Source organism: Pristis pectinata, chromosome 13, assembly GCF_009764475.1.
Source record: "Pristis pectinata isolate sPriPec2 chromosome 13, sPriPec2.1.pri, whole genome shotgun sequence".
Lineage (NCBI taxonomy): Eukaryota > Metazoa > Chordata > Chondrichthyes > Rhinopristiformes > Pristidae > Pristis > Pristis pectinata.
The window spans coordinates 442,636-465,741 of record NC_067417.1 but is presented as its reverse complement, the minus strand read 5'-3'; the positions used below and the strand labels follow the sequence as shown (position 1 = coordinate 465,741).

Below are 23,106 nucleotides of genomic sequence, written 5' to 3'. Positions count from 1 at the left end.
GAGTGGCCTACTCTGGTGTACTGAGGAAAAGCAGTATCTCAGTGTACACGTCCAAGGATTCCTGAAGGTAGCAGCACAGGTTGTGAAGAAGGCATATGGGAAACCTACCTTAATTATCTGAGGCAGAGAACTTAAGAGCAGGGAAGTTATGGTGCAACTTTATAAAATGTTGGTTTGGCCACACCTGGAGTACTATTCTGGTCACCAAACTACAGGAAGGGTTTGATTGTGTTAGAGAGGGTGCAGAGGAGATTCACCTGGATGTTGACTGGGGTGGAGTGTTTAAGTTATGAAGAGAAACTGAATAAGATTGTTTTGTTTTCCCCGGAGTGGAGGAGGCGAAGGGGCGGCGACTGAGGGGCAGAGATAGGGTGGATAGTAGGAAACTTTTCCTCATAGAGGTGTCTAAAATTAGGGGACATGGGTTCAGGAAAGGGTTTAAAGGGGATCTGAGGAGGAACCTTTTCACCCAGAGCATGGTTGGAATCTAGAATGCACTGCTCAAGAAAGTGGTGGAGGCAGGTACTGTCATAATATTTAAGGAATTAGTATAGACAGGCATTGATGATTGGCGTGGACATGCTGGGCTGTTGGGCCTGTCTCTGAGTCACAGAGTTGTACAGCTGAGAAATTGTAGCTGTGAGTAAAGTTTGGATAGGCTGGGTTTTATCTCATTGGAACAGAATTAAGGTGTATAAAATGACAAGGAACCTAGATGGAGTTAATAGGAAGGAGCTATTTCTCTACCAGAAGGTTAAAAAACCAGGAGGCGTTAGATTTAAAGTAAACATTAGAGGGGAGATGAACAAATTGATTTCACCTACAGGGTGTGAGGGGGCTGGAACTCAAAGCCTGAAAGGGTGGAGGAGGCAAAAATTGGCTGAACTGAGCACCCAACCTACCCCGGCGGTGGGGAGGCCACATGCACGCAGCACCGTTTCCTCACACACACACGCAATTTCCTAATTAGATGTGTACTGAAGAGCCGTGTGTCCCGCAGAGCTATGGATCCAGTTTGAGAAGATGAGATTAGGCCTTGGCAGCTCTCTTTCTACAAGTACAGAAATAATGGGCCAAACTGCCACCTTTGTCATAACTTTACCGAGATCTTCTTTGATTTGTGTTCACTAGGTCCTTCATAGAAGGAAGTCAGCCTTTTTTCCACAATTAGATCTATAGGTGACTCCACACTACAGCAAACCTCTCCATGGGCTGGCATAGTGCTTGGCAGTCAGGGATGGGCAAAAGATAAGATATCTTTATTAGTCATGTGTACATCAAAACACACAGTGAAATACATCTTTTTGCGTAGTGTTCTGGGGGCAGCCTGCAAGTGTCGCCACACTTCCGGTGCCAACATAGCATGCCCACAACTTCCTAACCTGTACGTCTTTGGAATGTGGGAGGAAACCGGAGCACCAGGAGGGAACCCACGCAGACACGAGCAGAACATACAAACTCCTTACAGACAGTGGCTGGATTTGAACCCAGGTCGCTGGCGCTGTAAAGCATTACGCTAACCGCTACACTACCGTGCCTGCCCATGCCGGCTCATGTTCACTTGTGTCCGCTGTGGAGGGACATTCACCATCCTTGCTCAGTCTGGCCTTTATTGGACTCCAGATCCATAATGTAGTTTGACCCTGGTTTCTGAAATGGCCCAGCAAGCTCCTTGCTGCAGGGTAGTTTGTGTTGGGCAGTAAATGGTAGCTTGTCAGCAAAGCTTGCTAAATGGGCTTCAGCAGTTAATAGGGAAAGCTGGTGGAGGGGAGCCATTGGTTATGTGACTTGTTGCTTCTGCATTGAGTGTTGTGTTTGTTTGTAGGTGGTCAGAGCTAGAGGTGGCACCACACAAACCATTCCTCAGGCTCCAGCCTGGTTGCGACGCCTCTGTGGCCAGTTCTTGTCCCAGGCTCTGATGAAGCCTCATGGTGTCCAGGCCGTGGTGAGAGGAATTGTGGAAGGAGCTGGTGGTAAGTGATCAGATCAATACAGGCCAGTGCTGGGCCAGCAGCAGAGGTGGGTGGAGTTAATTGTCTGGGGATTGATGCAGGAATTCAGGATTTATTGGGGGTGGGAATTGTACCCAGTGTTAGGTGAGGGGAGGTCACTGACTGAAGTCTCCAAATGTGGGAGCAAGCGGGTCCCGTTCCTTTTTTCCTTCCACCTTCAATTTCACCCCTCTCCCACCCAACACCTCTATTTTACACATCCCCTCCTTGCTACCCATCTGCCATTTGTATCCTATCCTACCCATCCCCACCGTCCCTGAAAACTCTCTCCCATTTACTCATCACTACCATCCCTCTCACAACATTCTCTCTCCGCCCCCATCCCACTCCCTCCCTTGTCTAACCCTCCCCCCTCAGCCTCCCCTCTGCTTCCTGCTCAACACATCCCTCCCATCTCCTCACTCTCCCGTTCTGTCTACACGCTATCCCCCTCTCGGGGCTGGGTACCCGGGTAGGCATGGTCTGCCATGAGCACAGTCTTTGCTGTATGCCTCAGCTAACTGTGCCCTGGCTGTGCCATTGCCCTGTCATGAATCGTGTCTAGCTGTGCCGCAAGCCTTGTCCAGTCCTGCTGTTGATGTGCTTCAAGCCATCAAACTGCGTGTAGCCCCCCCGTGGCTGTGTCACGTGAGGATGTGGCTGTCCTGTGAGCCATAAAGACCCTGCCATGGTTGTACCATGAACCTGGCTGAGTCATGCCATGGCCATGGTGAGCCAGGTCTAGCCCCGTTGTGAACCCTGTCAAGCTACAGTGTGCTTGTGCCGTGGCCCAGCTGTGGCTGTGCCTTTGATTTGTTGTGAGCCTTGTTGAGCTGTGTCCGTCCGTGCTGTGAGCTGTAGGTAACGGTACCATGGGAAGGCCCCTTGGAAGTACTGAGGAACATAGGACTTTGGTGTACAGGCCCAAGGATCCCTGAAGATGGCAGCACAGGTTTATAGAACATTGGTAAGGCCACAGCTGGAGTTCCGTGTGCACTTCTGATCACCGCACTGTGGGAAGGAAGTGATTGCACTGGAGAGAGTGCAGAGGAGATTCACCAGGTATTTATTGGAGGTTTCAGTTATGAGGAGAGAACAGGTGGGCTGTGTTTGTTTTACTTAGAGCGGAGGCGGCTAATGGGGAACACAGCTATGAGGGGCAGGGAAGGCTGTGACTCTATGCCACGTGAGATTAGTCTTGTTCCTCAGCCATGGCATGCCTGGATAATGCTCAGTGCAAGGCCAGACATAGCTCACAGCACGGCACAAGGCAGACCGAGACATCGCTCACAGCCTGGAGCCGTGCCTTGCTGTGCCATCATCACACCATGAGCTGTGTCTCACTGTGATACAAGCTGTGTCTTGCCTTGCTGTGACTGTGCTGTGAGCCTTCTCAAGCCCTGTGCTGCCCATGTCATGCCGTGAGCTGCGTCTAGCCGTGCCTTTGCTGTGAGCTGCGTCATGACTTTGCTATGAGTTTTAATGTTGTGCTGTAAGTTGTATCTTGTTTATTTACAGCTGGACTTGCAGGAGGTCAGAGTGCAGAGGCAGCGGCTGCTGATTGGAGAAAATGTGATAGTGTGGCCAGGATACTGGCTTCCTGTCCTCAGCAATGTTTGTCTGTTGGAGATTACTACCGGCAGGTGTGCCCTCAGGTAAGGACAGCTGGATGCTCATGATTAGACCAGTGATGGGCGTAGGAGTAGTTGAGGGAATTATTGCCAGGAGCTCATGGACAAAGTTGGAGAGCCAGGAGTTGGGAATGGATCGATCAGATAAAACCACTGCAGCAGAATCTGGATTTCCCGGTGCATCATCCTCAGTGTGACAGGTGCAATGTTTTGATGGGGAAAATATCACCAATATTATATCAGCTGTAGTTTGTTCTTTATTCTCTCACCTCTAGGCTTCTGGTGGCTCCTCAATTATATTTCTCTTCATTTATTGTGTAACCAAGTTCCCTCTTTTCTCCCACTAGATGGAGCTTTAGAGCTGATTAGAACATAAGAACACAAAGAATAGGAGCAGGCACAGACTCAGATCCACCTGCCTTTTCCCCACAACCTTTAATTCCTCTTCTATGCAAAAATCTATCTAACTGTATCTTAAATATATTTAATGAGGTAGCCTCTACTGCTTCCTTGGCAGAGAATTCCACAGATTCCCTAATCTCTGGGAAAAAGCAGTTTCTCCTCATCTTCATCCTAAATCTATTCCCCCAAATTCTGAGTTTATGTCCCGTATTCTAGTCTTACCTACCTGTGGAAACAACTTTCCTGCCTCTATCTTATCGATCCTTTTCATATATGCTTCTATAAAATCCTCTCTCATTCTTCTGAATTCCAGTGCACATAGTCCCAGGCGACTCAATCTCTCCTCATAGGCTAACCCCATCATCTCTGGAGTCAACCTGGTGAACCTCCTCTGCAACGCCTCCAAAGCCAGTATATCTTTCCTCAAGTAAGGAGACCAGAACTGCACGCAGTACTCCAGGTGCAGCCTCACCAGTACCCTGTACAGTTGCAGCATAACCTCCCTGCACATAAATTCAATCCCTCTGGCAATGAAGGCCAACATTCTGTTTGCCTTCTTCATAACCTGTTGCACCTGCAAACCAACCTTTTGCGATTCAAGCACAAGCACTCCCAAGTCCCTCAGCACAACAGCATGCTGCAGCCTTTCACCATTTAAATAATAATCTGATCTTCTGTTTTTCCTTCCAAAGTGGATGATCTTGCATTTACCAACAATGTACTCCATTTGCCGGACCCTTGCCCACTCACTTAACCTACCTATATCTGTCTGCAGACTCTCTGCACCCTCTGCACAATTTGCTTTTCCACTCAATTTAGTGTCATTAGCAAACTTAGATGCACTACACTCGGGTCCCCTCTTCCAAATCGTTAATGTATATCGTGAACAGTTGCGAGCCCAGCACTGACTCCTGCGGCACCCCGCTCACCACTGATTGCCAACCAGAGAAACAGCCATTTATCCCAACTCTCTGCCTTCTATTGGTTAACCAATCCTCTATCCATGCTAATACATTACCCCCAACTCCATGCATCCTTATCTTATGGATAAGTGTTTTATGTGGCACCTTATCGAACGCCTTCTGGAAATCCAAGTATACAACATCCACCTGTTCCCTTCTATCCACTGCACTCATTATATCCTCAAAGAACTGCAGTAAGTTTGTCAAACAGGACCTGCCCTTCCCAAATCCATGCTGTGTCTGCCTGATGGAACCACTTCTATCCAGATGTCTCGCTATTTCTTCCTTAATGATAGCTTCAAGCATTTTCCTGACTACAGACGTTAAGCTAACTGGTCTATAGTTACCTGCTTTTTGCCTACATCCTTTTTTAAACAGTGGCGTGACATTCGCTGTCTTCCAATCTGCTGGGACCTGCCTAGAGTCCCGAGAATTTTGGTAAATTATCACAAACACATATACTACAACTTCCACCATTTCTTTCAGTACCCTGGGATGCATCCCATCAGGACCAGGGGACTTGTCTATCTTTGGAACCCACTAGTTTGCTCATCACTACCTCTTTAGTAACAGTGATTGTATCGAGATCTTCACCTCTCATCGCATCCATAACATCTCTCTTTGGCATGTTAGACATATTCTACACCATGAAGACCGAGACAAAGTAGTTGTTCAAGTCCTTGGACATTTCCACATTACCCAGTATTAATTCCCCCTTCTTATTTTCCAAAGGACCTACGTTCACTTTAGCCACCCTCTTCCGCTCTATATAATTATAAAAACTTCTACTATCTGTTTTTATATTTTGTGCTAGTTTACTTTCATAATCTATTTTCCCTTTCCTTATTGCTTGCTTAGTGGTTCTTTGTTGCTTTTTAAGGTTCAGTTTTCCAGTTTCCCACTAGTCTACGTGACTTTGTATGCATGAGCTTTTAATTTGATGCCTTCTTTTATTTCCTTAATTATGCAAGGCTGGCTCTCCCCACCCTTACCGTCCTTGCTTTTAACCGGAATATACTCTTGTTCAGCACTGTGAAAAATGTCTTTGAAAGTCTTCCACTGTTCCTCAACTGTCCCACCACACAGCCTGTGTTCCCAGTCTACGCTAGTCAACTCCTCCCTCATCCCGTTGTAGTCTCCCTTGGTTAGACGTAATACACTGGTTTTAGAGTGAACTATTACACCCTCCATTTGTATGAGAAAGTCAATCACACTCTGATCACTCTTTCCAAGAGGATCCCTAACTACAAGATCATTAATTTTACCTGTCTCATTGCACAGGACTAGATCTAAGGTAGCATTTTCCCTTGCAGGTTCACTAACATGCTGTTCAAGAAAGCTATTGTGGATTCATTCTATGAAGTCCTCCTCAAGACTACCTCAACCAACTTAATTTGCCCAATCTATGCGGAAGTTAAAGTCCCCCATGACAACTGCCGTTCCATTCTTACATGCATCAGATATTTCTTGGTTTATTGCCTGTGCCACTGTAATGTTACTACTTGGTGGCTTATGGACAACTCCCGCCAATGTTTCCTTTCACTGTTCCTAATCTCTACCCAACTGGACTCAACATTCTGCTCCTTAGATCTTATACCGTCTCTCACTATTACCCTGATCTCATCCTTAATTAAGAGCGCTACCCCACCTCCCTTACCTTCCTGTCTATCCTTCCGTATTACCTGATACCCTTGGATACTTAATTCCCACTCATCTCCACCCTGCAAGCATGTTTCTGTAATGGCCACTAAATGATACCCCTTTGTACCAATTTGTGCCACAAGTTCACTGACCTTGTTTCGAATACTACGGACCTTCAGATAAAGTGCCCTTACACTCATTGTCCTTTTAGAATGTGGTAACCTTTGTGTCCTTTGCATTTGACTTTTCTGTACTCCACACTTATTTTTTCCCTTTTCTAACTTTTGCTCTGGTCTCTTGCTTTGCTTCCCTCTGTCTTTCTGCATGGATTCCCATCCCCCTGCCATATTAGTTTAAACCCTCTCCAACAGCACTAGCAAACAATTCCCCCTTGGACATTGATCTTGGTATATCTGTTTTGGAGGAAGGTGACTGCAGGGGACTCCTGCACTACCTTCCTGCTACTGCTCTGTCTGTTATTCACCCATTCCTTGTCTTTCCGTGCGACCTTAAAATGTGGTGAGACCAACTCACTAAATGTGTTATCCACAAGATTTTCAGCATCGCGGATGCTCCGAAGTGAATCCATGTGCAGCTCCAGTGCCATCGTGTGTCTGTCAGGAGCTGCAGCTGGACACATTACCTGCACACGGAGTCATCAGGGACTCTGGCAGCCTCCCTGAGTTCCCACATTGCGCAGGAGGGGCATGACACAGGTCTGAGCTTGTTTGCTATGACTAAAAAGCTTTGAGGGAAAAAAGAAATGATAAAAGTACCTACCTTCACCTTACCTTACTGTTGCTTGCCCTCCTCACTGAAGCCTGGTATTCACCAAAGCCCACACTTAGACAACTGGCAGCACTTTGACTAGACAGCAGCCCCTTGAAAAATTGGTATTGGTTTATTATTGTCACTTGTACGGAGGTACAGTGAAAAACTTGTCTTGCATACCGTTCATACAGGTCAATTCATTACACAGTGCACTGAGGTAGTACAGGGTAAAAACAACAACAGAATACGGAGTAAAGTGTCAGAGCTACAGAGGAAGTGCATTGCAGGTAGACAGTAAGGTGCAAGGTCACAGCAAGGTAGATTGTGAGGTCAAGAGTCCATCTCATCGAATAAGGGAACCATTCAATAGTCTTACAACAGTGAGGTACAAGCTGTCCTAGAGCCTGGTGGTATGTGCCCTCAGGCTCCTGTATCTTCTGCCTGATGGGAGAGGGGAGAAGAGAGAATGACCTGGGTGGGTGGGGTCTTTGATTATGCTGGCTACTTCACCAATGCAGCGAGAGGTATAGACAGAGTCCATTGGAGGGGAGGCTGGTTTCTGTGATGTGCTGGGTTATGTCCACAACTTTCTGCAGTTTCTTGTGGTTTCAGGCAGAGTAGTTGCCATACCAAGCCATGATGCATCCAGATAGGATGCTTTCTATGGTGTATTGATAAAAGTTGGTGAGTGTCAAAGGGGACATAACAAATTTCTTTAGCCTCCTGAGGAAGTAGAGGTGCTGGTGAGGGTTCTTGACCGTAGCATTTACATGGTTGGACCAGGATAGGCTACTGGTGACGTTCACTCCTAGGAACTTCAACCTTCTTGAACTCAGCACCGTTGATGTAAACAGGAGCATGTACACTGCCCCCTTTCCTGAGGTCAATGACTAGCTCTTTTGTTTTGCTGACACTGAGGGAAAGGTTGTTGTCATGACACCGTGTCACTAACCTCTCTATCTCCTTCCTGTACTCCGACTCATCATTATTTGAGAAACGGCTCACTACGGTGGTATCATCTGCAAACTTGTAGGTGGAGTTAGAGCAGAATCTGTCATGCAGTCATGAGTGTATAGGGAGTAGAGTAGGGGGCTGAGGATGCAGCCTTGTGGGGAACCAATGTAGAGGATAATCATGGCGGAGGTGTTTGGTATTGGTTTATTATGGTCATTTGTACCGAGGTACAGTGAAAAATTTGTCTTGCATACTGATCGTACGGGTCAATTCATTACACAGTGCAGTTACACTGAGTTAGTGTAGAGTGCATTGAGGTAGTACAGGTAAAAACAGTAACAGTACAAAGTGTACAGAGAAAGTGCAGTGCAATAAGGTGCAAGGTCATAACAAGGTAGATTATGAGATTAGAGGCCATCTCATTGTATAAGGGAACTGTTCAATAGTCTTATCACAATGGGGTAGAAGCTGTCTTTAAGCCTGGTGGTACGTGCCCTCAGGCTCCTGTATCCTCTACCTGATGGAAGAGGAGTGAAGAGAGAATGACCTGGGTGGGTGGGGTCTTTGATTATGCTGGCTGTCTCACCAAGGTAGCAAGAGGTAAAGACAGAGTCCAAGGAGGGGAGGCTGGTGTCCGTGATGTACTGGGCTGTGTCCACAACTCTCTGCAGTTTCTTGCAGTCCTGGGGAGAGCAGTTGCCATACCAAGCTGTGATGCATCCAGATAGGATGCTTTCTCTGGCACTCTGTTTTCCAGGACAACAGGGAGAGATTTTACAACACAGAAACAGACCATTCGACCCAGTCACTCTTTGTTAGTCCTTGCAGGACCTCGAGGTCCTGCAGTTTAACCTTCTGCCTATCTCCCCAAGTTCACTCTGCGGGACTTCATCCCTCTATCTTTGTCTTTAGTACCAATGAGTACTACGACATCTGGCTGTTCATCTTCCCCTTCAGAATGTTTTGTACCTGCTCCTCTTACATTGCCCTATTTCTGCTTCATACAGGTTCTTGAACTGCTTCACATCAGGGACACACTGACAGCTCGTCAGTTCCAGCGGGTGGCCACAACAACTCTGCTCGCAATGGTGAAGGAACAACCAGATTTGGCAGACGGACACCTGCTGGAGCCTCTACTTGCTCCACTCATCACCTGCTTGAGGACTGGAGGTAGGGAGACAGACGTGCAGGAGATTTTCAGTACTGTAAGTGTGAGATAAAAACAGAACATGTTGGAAATACTGGGCAGTCAGGCAGTGTCTTGGAAAGAGCAGCAAGGTAACATTTCAGGTCAATGATCTTCCACTAGAATAGGAAAAGTTACTACAACTGGCCTTTAAGCTGCAGAGAAGGGGTGTGTCTGAAACAATTAATTGAGGGTAAAACTTGAAACCAGGGTCATCCTACAAGCAGTGCCTGGATCCATGGAGTTTCCCATAAAAAGGCTTTTGGTCTCTCTTGGTCTTCACCCTGTCACTGGCATTTTCTCTCCTTTCTCCGCATTATAAAACATGATTAATTTATCATTTTTCCTCATTCTATTGAAAATCATCAACATAATAGGTTAAATCTGTTTCTCTGTCCATAGATGCTTCCTGAACTGCAGACTGTTTACAACATTTTCTATTTTTGTTAAAAAGAATGTCTGATAAGTGGAGACCAAGAAGGACTGAATGATTCAAGTGGTAGTGGTGCTCGATTAGAGGGGAGATGAAAGGTTATCAATCCAGTTTAGTTTTAGACTGGTTAGTTTGTGCCTCCTGCCGTTTACATTGAATAAAATCATTTGATTGTAGCACTACGACATACTTAAAATTAAACCTAACACTTCAATTGTTCTAAAGCTACAATTTCATGAAAAGTAGTTTAATGGTTAGAGTTAACTTATAAAATCTAGGGTTTAATTTATCTTTAATGCATTGTAGTGCCATAGAGTCATACAGCCCTTCAGCTCAACTCGTCCATGCCAAGTTGTCTAGCTGAGCCAGTCCCCTTTGCCTGCATTTGGCCCATGGCCCATAAACCTTTCCTATCTATGTACCTGTCTAAATGTATTTTAAACATTGTAAATGTACCCACCTCTACAGCTTCCTCTGGCAGCTCGTTTCATATACCCACTACCCTCTGTGTGGAAAAAACCTACCCCTTGGGTGCCTTTTTAAATCTTGAAATTTGGGATTTGAGAGCATTGTTCAGTCCTTACGTTGCCTTTCATTGGATGTGCCTGGTGGAGGTTCGTTAAGGAATGTGCTGGTATGGTGCTTCAGTTAGAGACATGAGTTCCTTTCCCACCCTCGCATCCCACTGGATGTGTGAAAGCTCATCTGATTCTCTAATGACCTACGGGAAACAAAATCTGCCATCCTTACCTGGCCTGGCTTGTTCGTGACTCCAGACCCACCAATGTGGTTGACCCTTAGCTGCCACTTCACTTCAGGGGCAATCAGCACTGAACAGTCTACATTGACTTGACAGGCCCCACATGGGAGACTGATCCAAAAGGTTAGAGCCCATCTGGTCCAAAACAATTTGGCAAATCGTGTCTAAAGTTGACTGGTGATAGGAGGCAGAGGGTGATGGTGAAGGGTGTTTTTTGTGATTGGAAGCCTGTGACCAGTGGTGTGCATCAGGAATCAGTGTTGGGACCCTTGCTGTTTGCTGTATACATTAGCAATTGGGATGAAAATGAAGGAAGTATGATTAGAAAGTTACAGATGACACGAAGATTGGTGATGGTAGTTGATCTTGGCTATAGAACAATATTGATGGGCAGAGAAATGGCAGATGGAATTTAACACTGAAAAGGGTGAGTTGATGCATTTTGAAGAGGATGGAACTAATGCCAAGACATACATAATGAATGGCAGGATCCCAGAAAGTCCTGAGGAAAAGAGGGAACTTAGAGTCACAGGGTTATACAGCATGGAAACAGGCCCTTCGGCCTAACATGTCCATGCCTAGTCCAATTTGCCACGTGTGGCTCATTTCCCTCTAAAGATTTCCTATCCCTGTCTTTTAAATGTTGTAATTGTATCTGCCTGTACCACCACCTCTGGCAGCTCGTTCCATATAACCTTCTGTGTGGAAAAACTTACCCCTCAGATCTCCTTTAAATTTCTCCTCTTTTACCCTAAACCTATGCCATCTAGTTTTAAACCTTACCCTGGGAATAAGTCTGTGACCATCTCTCCTCTCTGTGCCCCTCTACGAGGTCACCCCTCAACCTCCTACACTCCAATGAGAACAAACCCAGCCGATCCAATCGCTCCTTGTTATTCAATTTGCTGGTACATTTATTCCACCCACTGAATTGGCTGAAAAACACGGTGATGCTGGAGGAACTCAGCAGGCCAGACAGCACCTGTGGAGAAAAACAGGACGTCAATGTTTCGGGTCAGGACCCTTCTTCAGGACTGAAGATAGGAAAAGGGGAAGCCCAATAAATAGGAGGGAAAAGCAGAGTAGTGATAGGTGGACAAAAGAGGGGAGGGGGGTGGGCACAAGGTGGTGATAGGTAGATGCAGGTAAGAGATAGTAATAGGCAGGTGTGGCACGAGACTGCAACAAACAATCTGCTGGAGGAACTCAGCAGGTTGAGCAGCTCCTATGGGTGGGGGGGAAGGAATTGTTGAGGTTTTGGGTCAAAACCCTGCATCAGGACTAAGATGGAGAGGGGAGAATGCCAGTATAAAGAGCAGAGGGGGAGTGGAGTGGCAAGGGCCAGAGGTGATTGGTGGACAGGGGAAGGGTGAAGGATGATGGGCAGATGGAGCTAGGTTGGGGAGAGGGAGGAGTGGAGTTGGAAGACAGAGGCAGGTGGATGATAGATGGAGGCAGGCAAAAAAAGGAGGGAGATGGAGGCCAATGGGGGGAGGGGAGAGAAAAGGTAGAGGCTGGAGAATGATAAGCAAGAACACAAGGCTACCAGTGCTGGACTCTGATAATTGAATTGGTTTTGGGGTAGAAGCTGTCTTTGAGCCTGGTGGTACGTGCATTCAGGCTTTTGTATCTTCTTTCCAACAAGAGGGGGGAGAAGAGAGAATATCTAGGGTGGGAGGGGTCTTTGATTATGCTGGCAGCTTTACTGAGGCAGCAAGTAGTATAGACATGGAGGGAAGGCTGCTTTCCTCACCCCTCTGCAATTTCTTGTGGTCCTGAGCAAAGCAGTTGCCATGCCAAGCTGTGATGCATCTGGATAGGATGCTTTCTGTGGTGTATCGATAAAAGTTGGAGAGTGTCAAAGGGGACATGCCAAATTTCTTTAGCCTCCTGAGGAAATAGAGGTGCTGGTGAGCTTTCTTGGCCGTGGCATAATCGCAGTTGGACCAGGACAGCCTATTGGTGACATTCACTCCTAGGAGCTTGAAGCTGTCAACTCTCTTGACCTCAGCACCATTGATGTAGGCAGGAGCATGTGCAGCACTCCCTTCCTGAAGTCAGTGACCAGCTTTTTTGTTTTGCTGACATTGAGGGAAAGGTTGTTGTCCTGACGCCATGCCACTAAGCTCTCTATCTCCTTCCTGTACTCCGACTCATCATCATTTGAGATACGGCTCACTACGGTGGTGTCATCTGTAAACTAGTAGATGGAGTTAGAGCAGGATCTGGCCACACAGTTGTGAGTGATAAGTAAGGAAGGTGATAATGGGAACTGTTGGAGGAGAGGTGAAGAGCAGATGGAACCAGAACCAGGTGGGAGAGGGGGAGCCAGTGGGTGGAACCAGTAGAGGGGGGACCTGATCAAGGGATGTAAAATTATTGGGGGCATTGACAGGGTAGAAAGTGGGAAACATTTCTTCATAGCAGAAGTGTCTGTAATGAGAAGTCAAATGTTTAAGGAAAGGGGTAGGAGGTTGAGGGGATTTGAGAAGAATTTTTTTCACCCAGAGAACGGTTAGAATCTGGAACAGCCTGAGTGGGTGTTGGAGGCAAGACCCTCACAACATTTAAAAATGGGATCAGTACAGAAGGGTAGGTGATGGCTGGCATAAAGGTTGTAGACTGAAGGGCCTGTTTTCATGCTGTATGACTATGATGATAAATGTGAGTAATGGCGGTAGCATTTACATACAGTGAATGAATAAGTTGACACCCAGGAGTGTATAGCAGAGAGAGATTTAAAAAAGAGGTTTCCCAATCCAGAAGTTACATGCAAATTTGTGAGGCAGGAGTGGGCAGAATCTAGTTACGTTCCAAGTTCAAGGTCTGAACCTGCCAAGGATTGTAGTACTCTGTATGTCATGTTCTTAAAACAACGTGACGAAACAGCCAGATTTCTTTTACAAGTTCCAGATTTTTACACTCTCCACTCCCTCCATTGATATCATTACGCTGCCTCCTCTGGCACTCACCCTCCCATCTGTGCAATGAGCCCAGAAGTAACAGTAGCTTGTTAACACAAAGTAACCCTCTAGTACATCATTCATGTTCCAATTCCCTGTCAGGGAGCAGTAGGTCAATACAGCAGTGCCTATTCTTTCTGTACCCTTACACATGTCCCAATACATTATTAGTATGCGTGCGAATCCAGATGGGATATTTTTCCCCTCACAGATGTGTGTGTGGAGAGGTTGTAGTGTATGAGGGAATTGTAAATTGTTACGTACCAGCAACAATAGAAACACACCGAGTTATGTATAAGTGTTAGAAACTATTTTATTAATAACTACTTATGATAATAAGAAAAGTAAAAACGTTAGATTTTTTAAGAATTTTATTTACAGCGTGGTAACAGGCCCTTCCGGCCCAACGAGTCCGCGCCGCCCACTTTAAACCCAAATTAACCTACCCGTACGTCCTTGCAATCAAGCATTAACCCCAAAACTAAACTCGAAGTGTGTGTGTGGCAAATTCCCAAATCCCACGTCTAGGAATAGTTCTCAAAGTTCAGTTCAGCAAGTCATCAGGTGAAACGTGAGCAAAGACTTTTGCAAAACCGCCGTTGACTGAAGTCAAAACATAGAATGTAGAGAGAAATTACGAAATCCAAATGTTCCACGATGGAACCCATACGACACCTCAATCACTGATAATCTCCATTTACCTTGTTCCGAAGTATCTGCCACCCACCGAAGGCATTCGATACGTGGCCGTCCACACAAATACCTGTTTCCCACTACAGGTTAACGACAAAGTGGACTCCACTTGTTTGCTCCAAAAATCCATACATGGATGGTAGTGACAGACACAGCTATTGTTCTTCATCCATTGTTACGGAGACCAGCAGTCAGTCTCTCTCGCTCTCTCTTAATACAGAACTTATTCTTCTTGCCTTGACATGATTCTTTCTCTCCTTATCCAGTTTCTTCCCACTCATGTCCACGGCAGTTTACAGGTCCCTAGTCCTGGCCAGCTTGTTTTCACCATGCATGCCAAATCCCTCTGCACCTCCAACCCAGACCAGGCACAGATCCGTGCATGCACACAAACCCATATGCACACACACCCTTCTGTCTGGTTGAACTCGTTCTAATGTTGAACAACATCTCCTTCAAATCCACTCACTTTCCCCAGGGTGTAGATATGGAGGTCTACATTGGTTCAAGCTATGACCTTTTTGTAGGATACATGGAACAGTCCTCCTCGGGTTCCTTTTTTCAATTCTGCTCAGCTCCTTCAGATCACTTTTTCAGATATATTCGTTATTGTATTGATGTTGCTTCCTGTTCCCATAGACAACTCTGGTTTCTTCACCTTTGCTGCCAATTTCCATCATGGTCTTACTTTCACATGGTCCACCTCTGACTTGAGGAGTATAAGAGATGTAGGACAATACTTAAGAGGGAAATAAGGAGGGCAAAAAGAGAACATAAGATAGAAAAGGTAAAGGAGAATCCTAAGAGATTTGATATGAACAGCAAAAGGGTAGTTAGGGAGGGAATAGATCCCCCTAAAGGTCAATGTGGCCATCTATGTGTGGAGCCCCAGGGGATGGGCAAGGTCTTAAATTAATATTTCTCATCTGTATATACAGTGGAGAAGGACATAGGAGCTAAGGAATTTAGGGAGATGGGTAGTGATTTATTGGAACATACCCACATTTAAAAGAGGATATGTCAGTGGTCTTAAAGCATTATTAAGGTGAATAAATCCCTGTGGCCTGATCAAATGTATCCTAGGACATTGTGGGAAACGAGAGAAGAGATTGCAAGGGTCTAGGCAGAGATATTTGCATCATCTTTGGCCATGGGTGAGGTACCAGAAGACTGCTAATGTTGAGGCTTTATTTAAGAAGGGCTCCAAGGACAAGCCAGGGAACTACAGGCTGGTGAGCCTGAAATCAATGGTGGAAAAGTTACTGAGGGACAGGATCTACCTGCATTTGGAAGGGCTAGGACTGATTAGGGATGCTCCGCATGGCTTTGTGCATGGGAGATCGCGTCTCATGAATTTGATTATGTTCTTTGAAGAGGTGACAAAGAAGATTAACGAGGGCAGGGCAGTGGACATGCTCTACATGGACTTTAGCAAGGCTTTTGACAAGATCCCGCATGGTAGGCTGGTCTGGAAGGTTAGATCATATGGGATCCAGGGTGAGCTGGCCAATTAGATGCAAAATTGGCTTGGTTGTAGGAGTCAGAGGCTGGTAATAGAAGGTTGATTTTCAGATTTGAGGCCTGTGACTGGTGGTGTACTGCAGAGATTTGGTGCTGGATCCACTGTTGTCATCTATATAAACGATTTGGATGAGAATGCAATTGGCATGGTTAGTAAGTTTGCAGACGACTCAAAATTGGTGGTGCAGTGGACAGTGAAGAGAGTTATCTAAGAGTACAGCAGGATCAAGATGAACTTGGGTAGTGGGCCAAGGAATGGCAGATGGAATTTAACTGGGACAAGTTGGAGGTATTTCATTTTGGGAAGTTAAACCAGCACAGGACCTACATGTTAAATGGTAGGACCCCAGAGAGCGTTGCAGAACAGAGACCTAGGGGTAGGGATGTAGATCCCTGAAATTATAGATACAGGTAGACAGTGTGGTAAAGAAGGCATTTTGCATGCTTGCCTTCATTGGACAGGGCACTGAGTACAGGAGTTGGGATGTCAAGTTGTTGGTGAGACCACACAGAGTACTGGTTGCCCAGCTATAGAGAGGATGTCATTAATCTGGAAAGTGCAGAAAACATTCACAAGGATGTTACCAGAATTGAATTTTAAGGTGCGAGTGTGGAATGAGCTGCCAGCGGAAGTGGTGGATGCGGGTTCAGTTGTAACATTTAAGGAAGGTTTGGATAGTTACATGGATGGGAGGGGTTTGGAGGGATATGGTCTGGCTGCAGGTAGATAGGACTAGACAGAAGATCAGGTCAGCATGGACTAGATGGGCCAAAGGGACTATTTCTATGCTGTAGTACTCTATCTCGGCTATGACTCTGCCTCTACTTCTCTCTGGGGGAAAAAATATCAAAGATTCACAATCCTCAGGTAAGAAATAGAGTACTACAGCACAGAAACAGTCCCTTCTGCCCTATCTATCCAAATGCTTATATATCCTGTCCCTTCGAATACCTTCCAATAATTTACCCATGACTGAGATCAGGCTCACTGGCCTATAACTTCCTGGCTTATTCTTAGAGCCTTTCTTAGGGTTCGGGTTAGGGTGAGAAGCTGGGACTTTTTTATCTGGACGGTAGAAGGCTGAGGGGTGACTTTATGGAGGTTTATAAAATCATGATGGTCATAGATAAGGTGAATGGTCATAGTCTTTTTCCCAGGGTAGGGGAGTCTAAAACTAGAGGGCACAGGTTTAAGGTGAGAGGGGAAAGATTTAAAAGGGACCTTCACACAGAGGGTTATGGGTATATGGAACAAGCTGCCAGAGGAAGTGGTAAAGGCAGGTACAATTACAATGTTAAAAAGGCATGTGGAGAGGTAATAGATAGGAAAAGTTTAGAGGCATATGGGCCAAATGCAGGCAAATGGGACTAGCTCAGGCAAACAACTTGGTTGGCATGGATAAGTTGGGCCAAAGGGCCTGTTTCCATGCTCTAGGACTTTTCCTTTCTATTTCTTGATTCCTTGAAGACTCTATTTCCCATCAGGGTATGGATTGAGGACCAATGTCTATTTAAAGTCTATTTAAACCACTCCCATGGTTGTGTTGAGTATGTCTCCTTCTACTGAGCCTTCTGAATGGACTTTTATTTCCTTCTAGTTTGCCTGGTACCATTGTATCTGTTCCGATGATGACTCTTTCTGTAACAGTGCTTTGGATATGTTTGCCTTTCTCTTTAACCATAACTCCCCCTGCACTGTAGTTGATGGGACTCTCAACTGCATCTATTGCATTTCTGCCATGTCTGTTCTCAACCAATCTCCTCCCATCTGGCAATAGTTCCCTTTGTTCTCATCTTCTACCCACCAGCACGCATATTTAATAGATGATTCAACATAATCTCCACAAAATCGAGTTTCCCAAGTTCCTGTTGTGTTGGGCATATTGGACTCTGCAGTTCAGCATCTACCCTCCTTTGTTTCAGAGATGGGCGATGAGTCAGTGCAGGTGGAGGAGGTGAAGGTGGGAGAACTGGAGCTAACCAGATGTGTAGAGGATGTGTACAAGGTAAGACTAGCAAGTCTGATTTTTTTTAACAGATCATACTGCAGCTCCTCTGGGCCCAGTTCCTGGGGAGTGAGAGCTTCTCTTGGTCAGGGTGGACAGCCATGGAGAAAGCCATGTTGTATTTGTGTAAGTACAAGGCCCCATGTGGTGGATTGGTTTGAGCAGCCTGTACATCTCATTCTACACGTTTTCTTTTCCTCACTGCTGCTAAAGTTACACCCAATGATTTATTATCAACCTGAACACCTGTGTCACGAACCAGCAACAAAAGAAACATACTGTGTTAAAATCTTAAACATTAACCCCAAAACTAAACTCGTAGTGTGTGTGTGGCAAAGTCCCAAACTCCAAGTCCAGGAATGGTTCTTAAAGTTCAGTTCCGCAAGCCATAAGGTGAAACATGAGCAAAGGCTTCTTCAACAACCACCGTTGTCTGAAGATAAAACGTAGATGTAGAGAGAACATAGAAAGTAATTACGAAATCCAAATGTTCCACGATGGAACTCAAACGACACCTCGGTGTTTACTCGGTAGTAACTTCCTCACCCCAAAAAGCATCTGAATCGTGGTTGTCCACACAAATACCTGTTTCCCTCTACCGGTCAGCAACAAAGTGAACTCCCCCGGATTACTCCCAATTTCCATACGTGGATTGTAGTGACAGACACAGTTATTGTTTCTCGTCCATCGATAGAGAAACTAGCAGGCTGGTCTCTCTCTCTGTCTCTCTCTCTCTGTCTCTCTGTCTCTCTCTCTCTCTCTGTCTCTCTCTCTCTCTCTGTCTCTCTCTGTCTCTCTCTGTCTCTGTCTCTCTCTCTCTCTCTGTCTCTCTCTCTCTCTGTCTCTCTCTCTCTCTCTGTCTCTCTGTCTCTCTCTGTCTCTCTCTCTCTGTCTCTCTGTCTCTCTCTCTGTCTCCTTCAACAATGTCATTCTGTCCTTTATATTTTGTTGACGTAAGCACGCCACGTACGCATGCACACACACACACACACCATTTTGCTCTATCTTAAAGGGGCATTCACCAATAGTAACCTAGTCCGTAACACCAGATAAAGCACAGGAAACTGCCAGTGAAACATTGGGAGGGCTTGAACTTCACACAACTGAAGCTCTCGGATTTCTCATTGCAGACCAGAATGTTCATGGGGCAATGCAAATCCCCAGAAAACTTTTCCAAATACTCAAAGTTCCAGAACAGTCCTAGCAGAATGGAAGGCAGCAAATGTAATTCCTGTACGTAGAGAGAAGGGAAGCAGTCAATTGCTCAGTAGTTTGCAAATTGCTGGAGCCCATCAGTGTGGGGTGGAGGGATGGGGTGGACTTGGGTTTAGACACAGATGAGTCTGTGAATCCGTTACATCAGCTGTTTTTGAGTTGCAGAGGGATGAGTATTTTGCAATTTAACTTGTTAACTGTGGTATTTCATTGTTCTGTAGAATGCTTGAAACTAGTAAAAAGAATGTTGCCAGTACTGGAGAGCTTGAGTTGTAAGAGAGATAAGGCATGGTGCCCGGGCCGGGGGCTGGTATGCGTCAGTGTGGGTCATGTGCTATGGGTCAGTGTAGGTCCCAGGCTGGGGGCTGGCGCGGAGCCCGTGGTGTGGGCTGGGGGCCTGTGCCACAGGGTGTGGGTTGGCGTGGGTCCTGTGCCGTGGGTTGGTGCTGCCATGAGGCCCAGACCACAAATGACCATAAGCCCAAAAAAATGAAAATCAAGAAACTGCAGCTGCTGTAAATCTGAAGTGCTGGAACCACTTCCTGAATGCTGTCTTCCTGTCCTGAGTCTTTGATGTGAAATGTTTCTCTTTGCACAGGTGTTGCCTGACCTGCTGAGTGTTCCCAGTATTCTGATTGAAGCCCAGGGAGACTCCCAGTGTACTCCAGGTCACAAGCATGTTACATTAGTATGTGATCTGGGCGTAAATTAGTGAATTGCCAGTGGTTATATTAGTGTGCGACCTGGATTTAAATTTCACATTAATTGTTGTTTATGTCTGCCCTTTCTCTCTTAGGTCTGTGTCGTTGGAAATGACCCTCTCCCCAGGCTGATGGAGTCTCTGCAGACAGTGATTCCTGCAATCTTTAATCTTTATTGCTTCACCAAGCAAGGGGTGTCACATTTGCGGTTTGTTATTCCCTCCACTGTCTCTGTTCGTTGTAAAGGCTGGATTTTGATGTGGTTACCAGCACCAGGTGTGGGCAGGGTGGCAGTGCTGGGGGGGATAGACCATCAGGTGTGGGCAGGGTGGCAGCTATGGAGGGTATAGACCACCAGGTGTGGGCAGGGTGGCAGCTGTGGAAGGTACAGACCACCAGGATAGTCCCAGGGTGTTGGCTGCATAAAGCAGGGTGTTTCAGCAGCATGATGTACAGAAAACAGGAGCATAAAGTAGCCATGCAGCCACTCAGGCCTGTACTGTGGATAGATTGCATGTGGCTTTGTAGCAAACCAGTGGATTGGGGGTACAGAAGTAGCTGAAAACTAGTGTGAAAGGAGCACATGAGCTACTGTACCTGCCTCAACCACTTCTTCCCGCAACTTGTTCCATATACCCACCACCCTCTGTGTGAAAACCTTGTCCTCGGGTTCTCTTTGAATCTTTTCCCTCTCACTTTAAACCCCTGCCCTCTAGTTTTAGACTCCCCTACTCTGGGATGAATACTGTGACCAGGGCAGGATATATGTGGTGAATGGCAGGGCCCTGGGGAGTGTTATTGAACAGTGAGACCTTGGGGTACAAGTACACAATTCCCTGAAAATGGTGACACAGGTAGACAGAGTGGTGAGGAAGGTGTATGGTATGCTTACCCTCTTTGGTTGAGGCATTGAGTGTAGGAGTTGGGGTGTCATGTTGCAGTTGTAGTAATGTGAATAGCAACTGCACTTGAAGGAGTGTGTGAAGTTCTGGTTGCCATGCTATAGGAAAGATGCGATTAAGCTGGAGAAGATGTAGCAAAGATTCACAAGGATGCTGTCTGGATTGGAGTTATAAGGAGAGATTGAATAGGCTGGGACTGTTTTCCCTGGAGTGAAGGAGGCTGAGATGGGATAGAAGTAAATAACACCTCTCATTAGTGTAGATGGGGAAGATAGCCAGAGTTGGTATCCCATTGTAGGAGTGTCTAAAGCTTTGGGTTCAGGGTGAGAGGTTTGAGGTTTAAAGGGAATCTGAGGGCTAAATTTTTCACACAGAGAGTAGTTGGTATCTGGAACGAGCTGCCAGAGGAGGTGGTGGAGGCTGGAATGGTAACAACATTTAAGACACATCTAGCAGGTACTTGAATAAGCAGGGCACGGAGGGAGATGGAATTAATGCAGGCAAGTGGGATTTAACATTTCTTCACTTCTAGTCAAAGGTTATTGACCTGAACCGTTAACTCCTAACTGGCTGTTGCTCAGATTATTGTCGAAAGTTTTGAACCCTTGTTCGTTGGATCAGTAATTGTTTTTGTCTGTTCTTCTTGGCCTTTGCTAACACTTTTTTTAAACACTCACCAGGTCTACTTGCCAGGAAATTCTTCTGTGGTTCTTTCAGAAATCAGAGACACCAGTAGCTCTACTGATGTTGAAGCAACTTGCAGGCCTGTCACCATTGATTCCTTTCTTGCAGCCACTGTACCAGTTCACAGCAGGTAGTGAGGGAGGTGTGAGACTCATTGCAAAGGGGACAGTAAGGTAAGAGACTTCTGCACACCTCTCCTTAAAACCAACCTCTTTGTCCAAGGTTCATTGAACTTTCCTACCAAATCCTGTGTGACTCACGTAAAATTTTGTTTAATAATTGCTTGAACAGTGTTTCAAACGCTGTATAAACGCAAGTTGGTATTAGTTGTCGTACTTGTTGGCAGACAAAGTGTTATACAAGAGAGACATGAGAGACCGTGGATGCTGTAATCTGGAGCAAAAAATACTGCTGGAGGAACTCAAGAAACCTGATAGGTTCTTGAACTGAAACATCGACCATCCCTCTCCATAGGTGCTGCCTGACCTGCTGAGTTGCTCCAGCAGTTTGTTTTTAGCTCCAAAGTGTTGATACAAGGTTGAAAGACATGGCTGAAAGAAGGGTAGGACTGGCAATTCAACCTCCTAGGGTCTGGAATCTTAGGCTGTGACGGGAGTGGGGATGTAAGAGAGGAAGTGGAATGACAAGTAGTGATTGAAGGGTCCAGTACTGCGTAGTGAGGGGAACAAAAAGGGTGATCACTTCCCCGAGGTACACTACAGCTTTGCTAATAGTCAGCAGGAGATAGAGGAGCAGAAATGTAGAGAAATCAGAAAGATGCAAGGTCGATAGGGTTATAGTAATAAGGGGATTTTAGCTTCCTCTGTATTTACTGGGATCACCATAGTGTGAAGGGCTTGGAGCATGTGGAGTTTTCAAAGTGCATTCAGGAGAGCTTTTAAAGCCACCATGTAGGTAACTGTGTCAGAGAAGGGGCAGTACTGGACCTAATCCTAGGGAATGTAACCAGGCAAATGGTTGAAGGTTTCAGTAGAAGACTATTTGGATAAAGTGACCCTAATTCTGTAATTTTAAAGTATTATAGAAAGGGGCAAGGGTGGTCCAGAAATTAAGATTCTGAATGGGGAGGGCAATTTCAGTATCATATGACAGGACTTGGCAAAACTCAACTGGGAGCATCCAGTTGCAGGTGGGTGTTACATCTAACAAGTGGGAGTCATTCAGTAGTGAAATAGTGAGAGCTCAGGGCTAATGTGTCCCCATAAGGGTGAAGGGCAAGGACAAGAGATCCAAGGATAGCAAAGGCAAGGTTGTCAAGGACCTGTCAAAGGAAAAAGTAAGCATGTGGCAGGTAGAGAACTAAAAACCAGGGAGGCCCTTCAATAGTATAGAAAGTGAAGCTGGGTACTGAAAAAAGAAATTGGGAGGGCAATGAAGGAACAATGAAGCCCCCTGTTGGCCCCGGGTCCCTGGGTGTGCACCCCCCACCCTCGGGGGCCCTGGGTGTGCACCCCCCACCCTCGGGGGCCCTGGGTGTACCCCTGGGCATGCACCCCCCACCACCCCAACCCTTGGGGGCCCTGGGCCCCTGGGCATGCACCCCCTGGCCCCAGGTTCCTTGCCCCAGACCCTTGGGATGCTTGAATGGTCCCATGAACTGTGATTTATTTGCAGTCTTGCCGTGCGTTCCATTTGCAAGGTCCATTTTCCTCCTCTCGGTTAACCATGC

The 23,106-nt window shown here is 46.1% G+C and overlaps 1 protein-coding gene across 1 annotated transcript in view; it reads left to right on the top strand.

Annotated features, from left to right (window-relative positions):
* Window positions 1-23,106, top strand: part of tango6 (transport and golgi organization 6 homolog (Drosophila)) — a 93,938-nt gene that overhangs the window by 18,411 nt on the left and 52,421 nt on the right. The window contains exons 4-9 of the mRNA XM_052028671.1: window positions 1,826-1,973; window positions 3,510-3,646; window positions 9,360-9,522; window positions 17,832-17,914; window positions 19,926-20,038; window positions 21,413-21,589. Of these exons, the coding sequence (XP_051884631.1) occupies window positions 1,826-1,973; window positions 3,510-3,646; window positions 9,360-9,522; window positions 17,832-17,914; window positions 19,926-20,038; window positions 21,413-21,589 (821 nt within the window). The remainder of the gene's footprint in view (window positions 1-1,825; window positions 1,974-3,509; window positions 3,647-9,359; window positions 9,523-17,831; window positions 17,915-19,925; window positions 20,039-21,412; window positions 21,590-23,106) is intronic.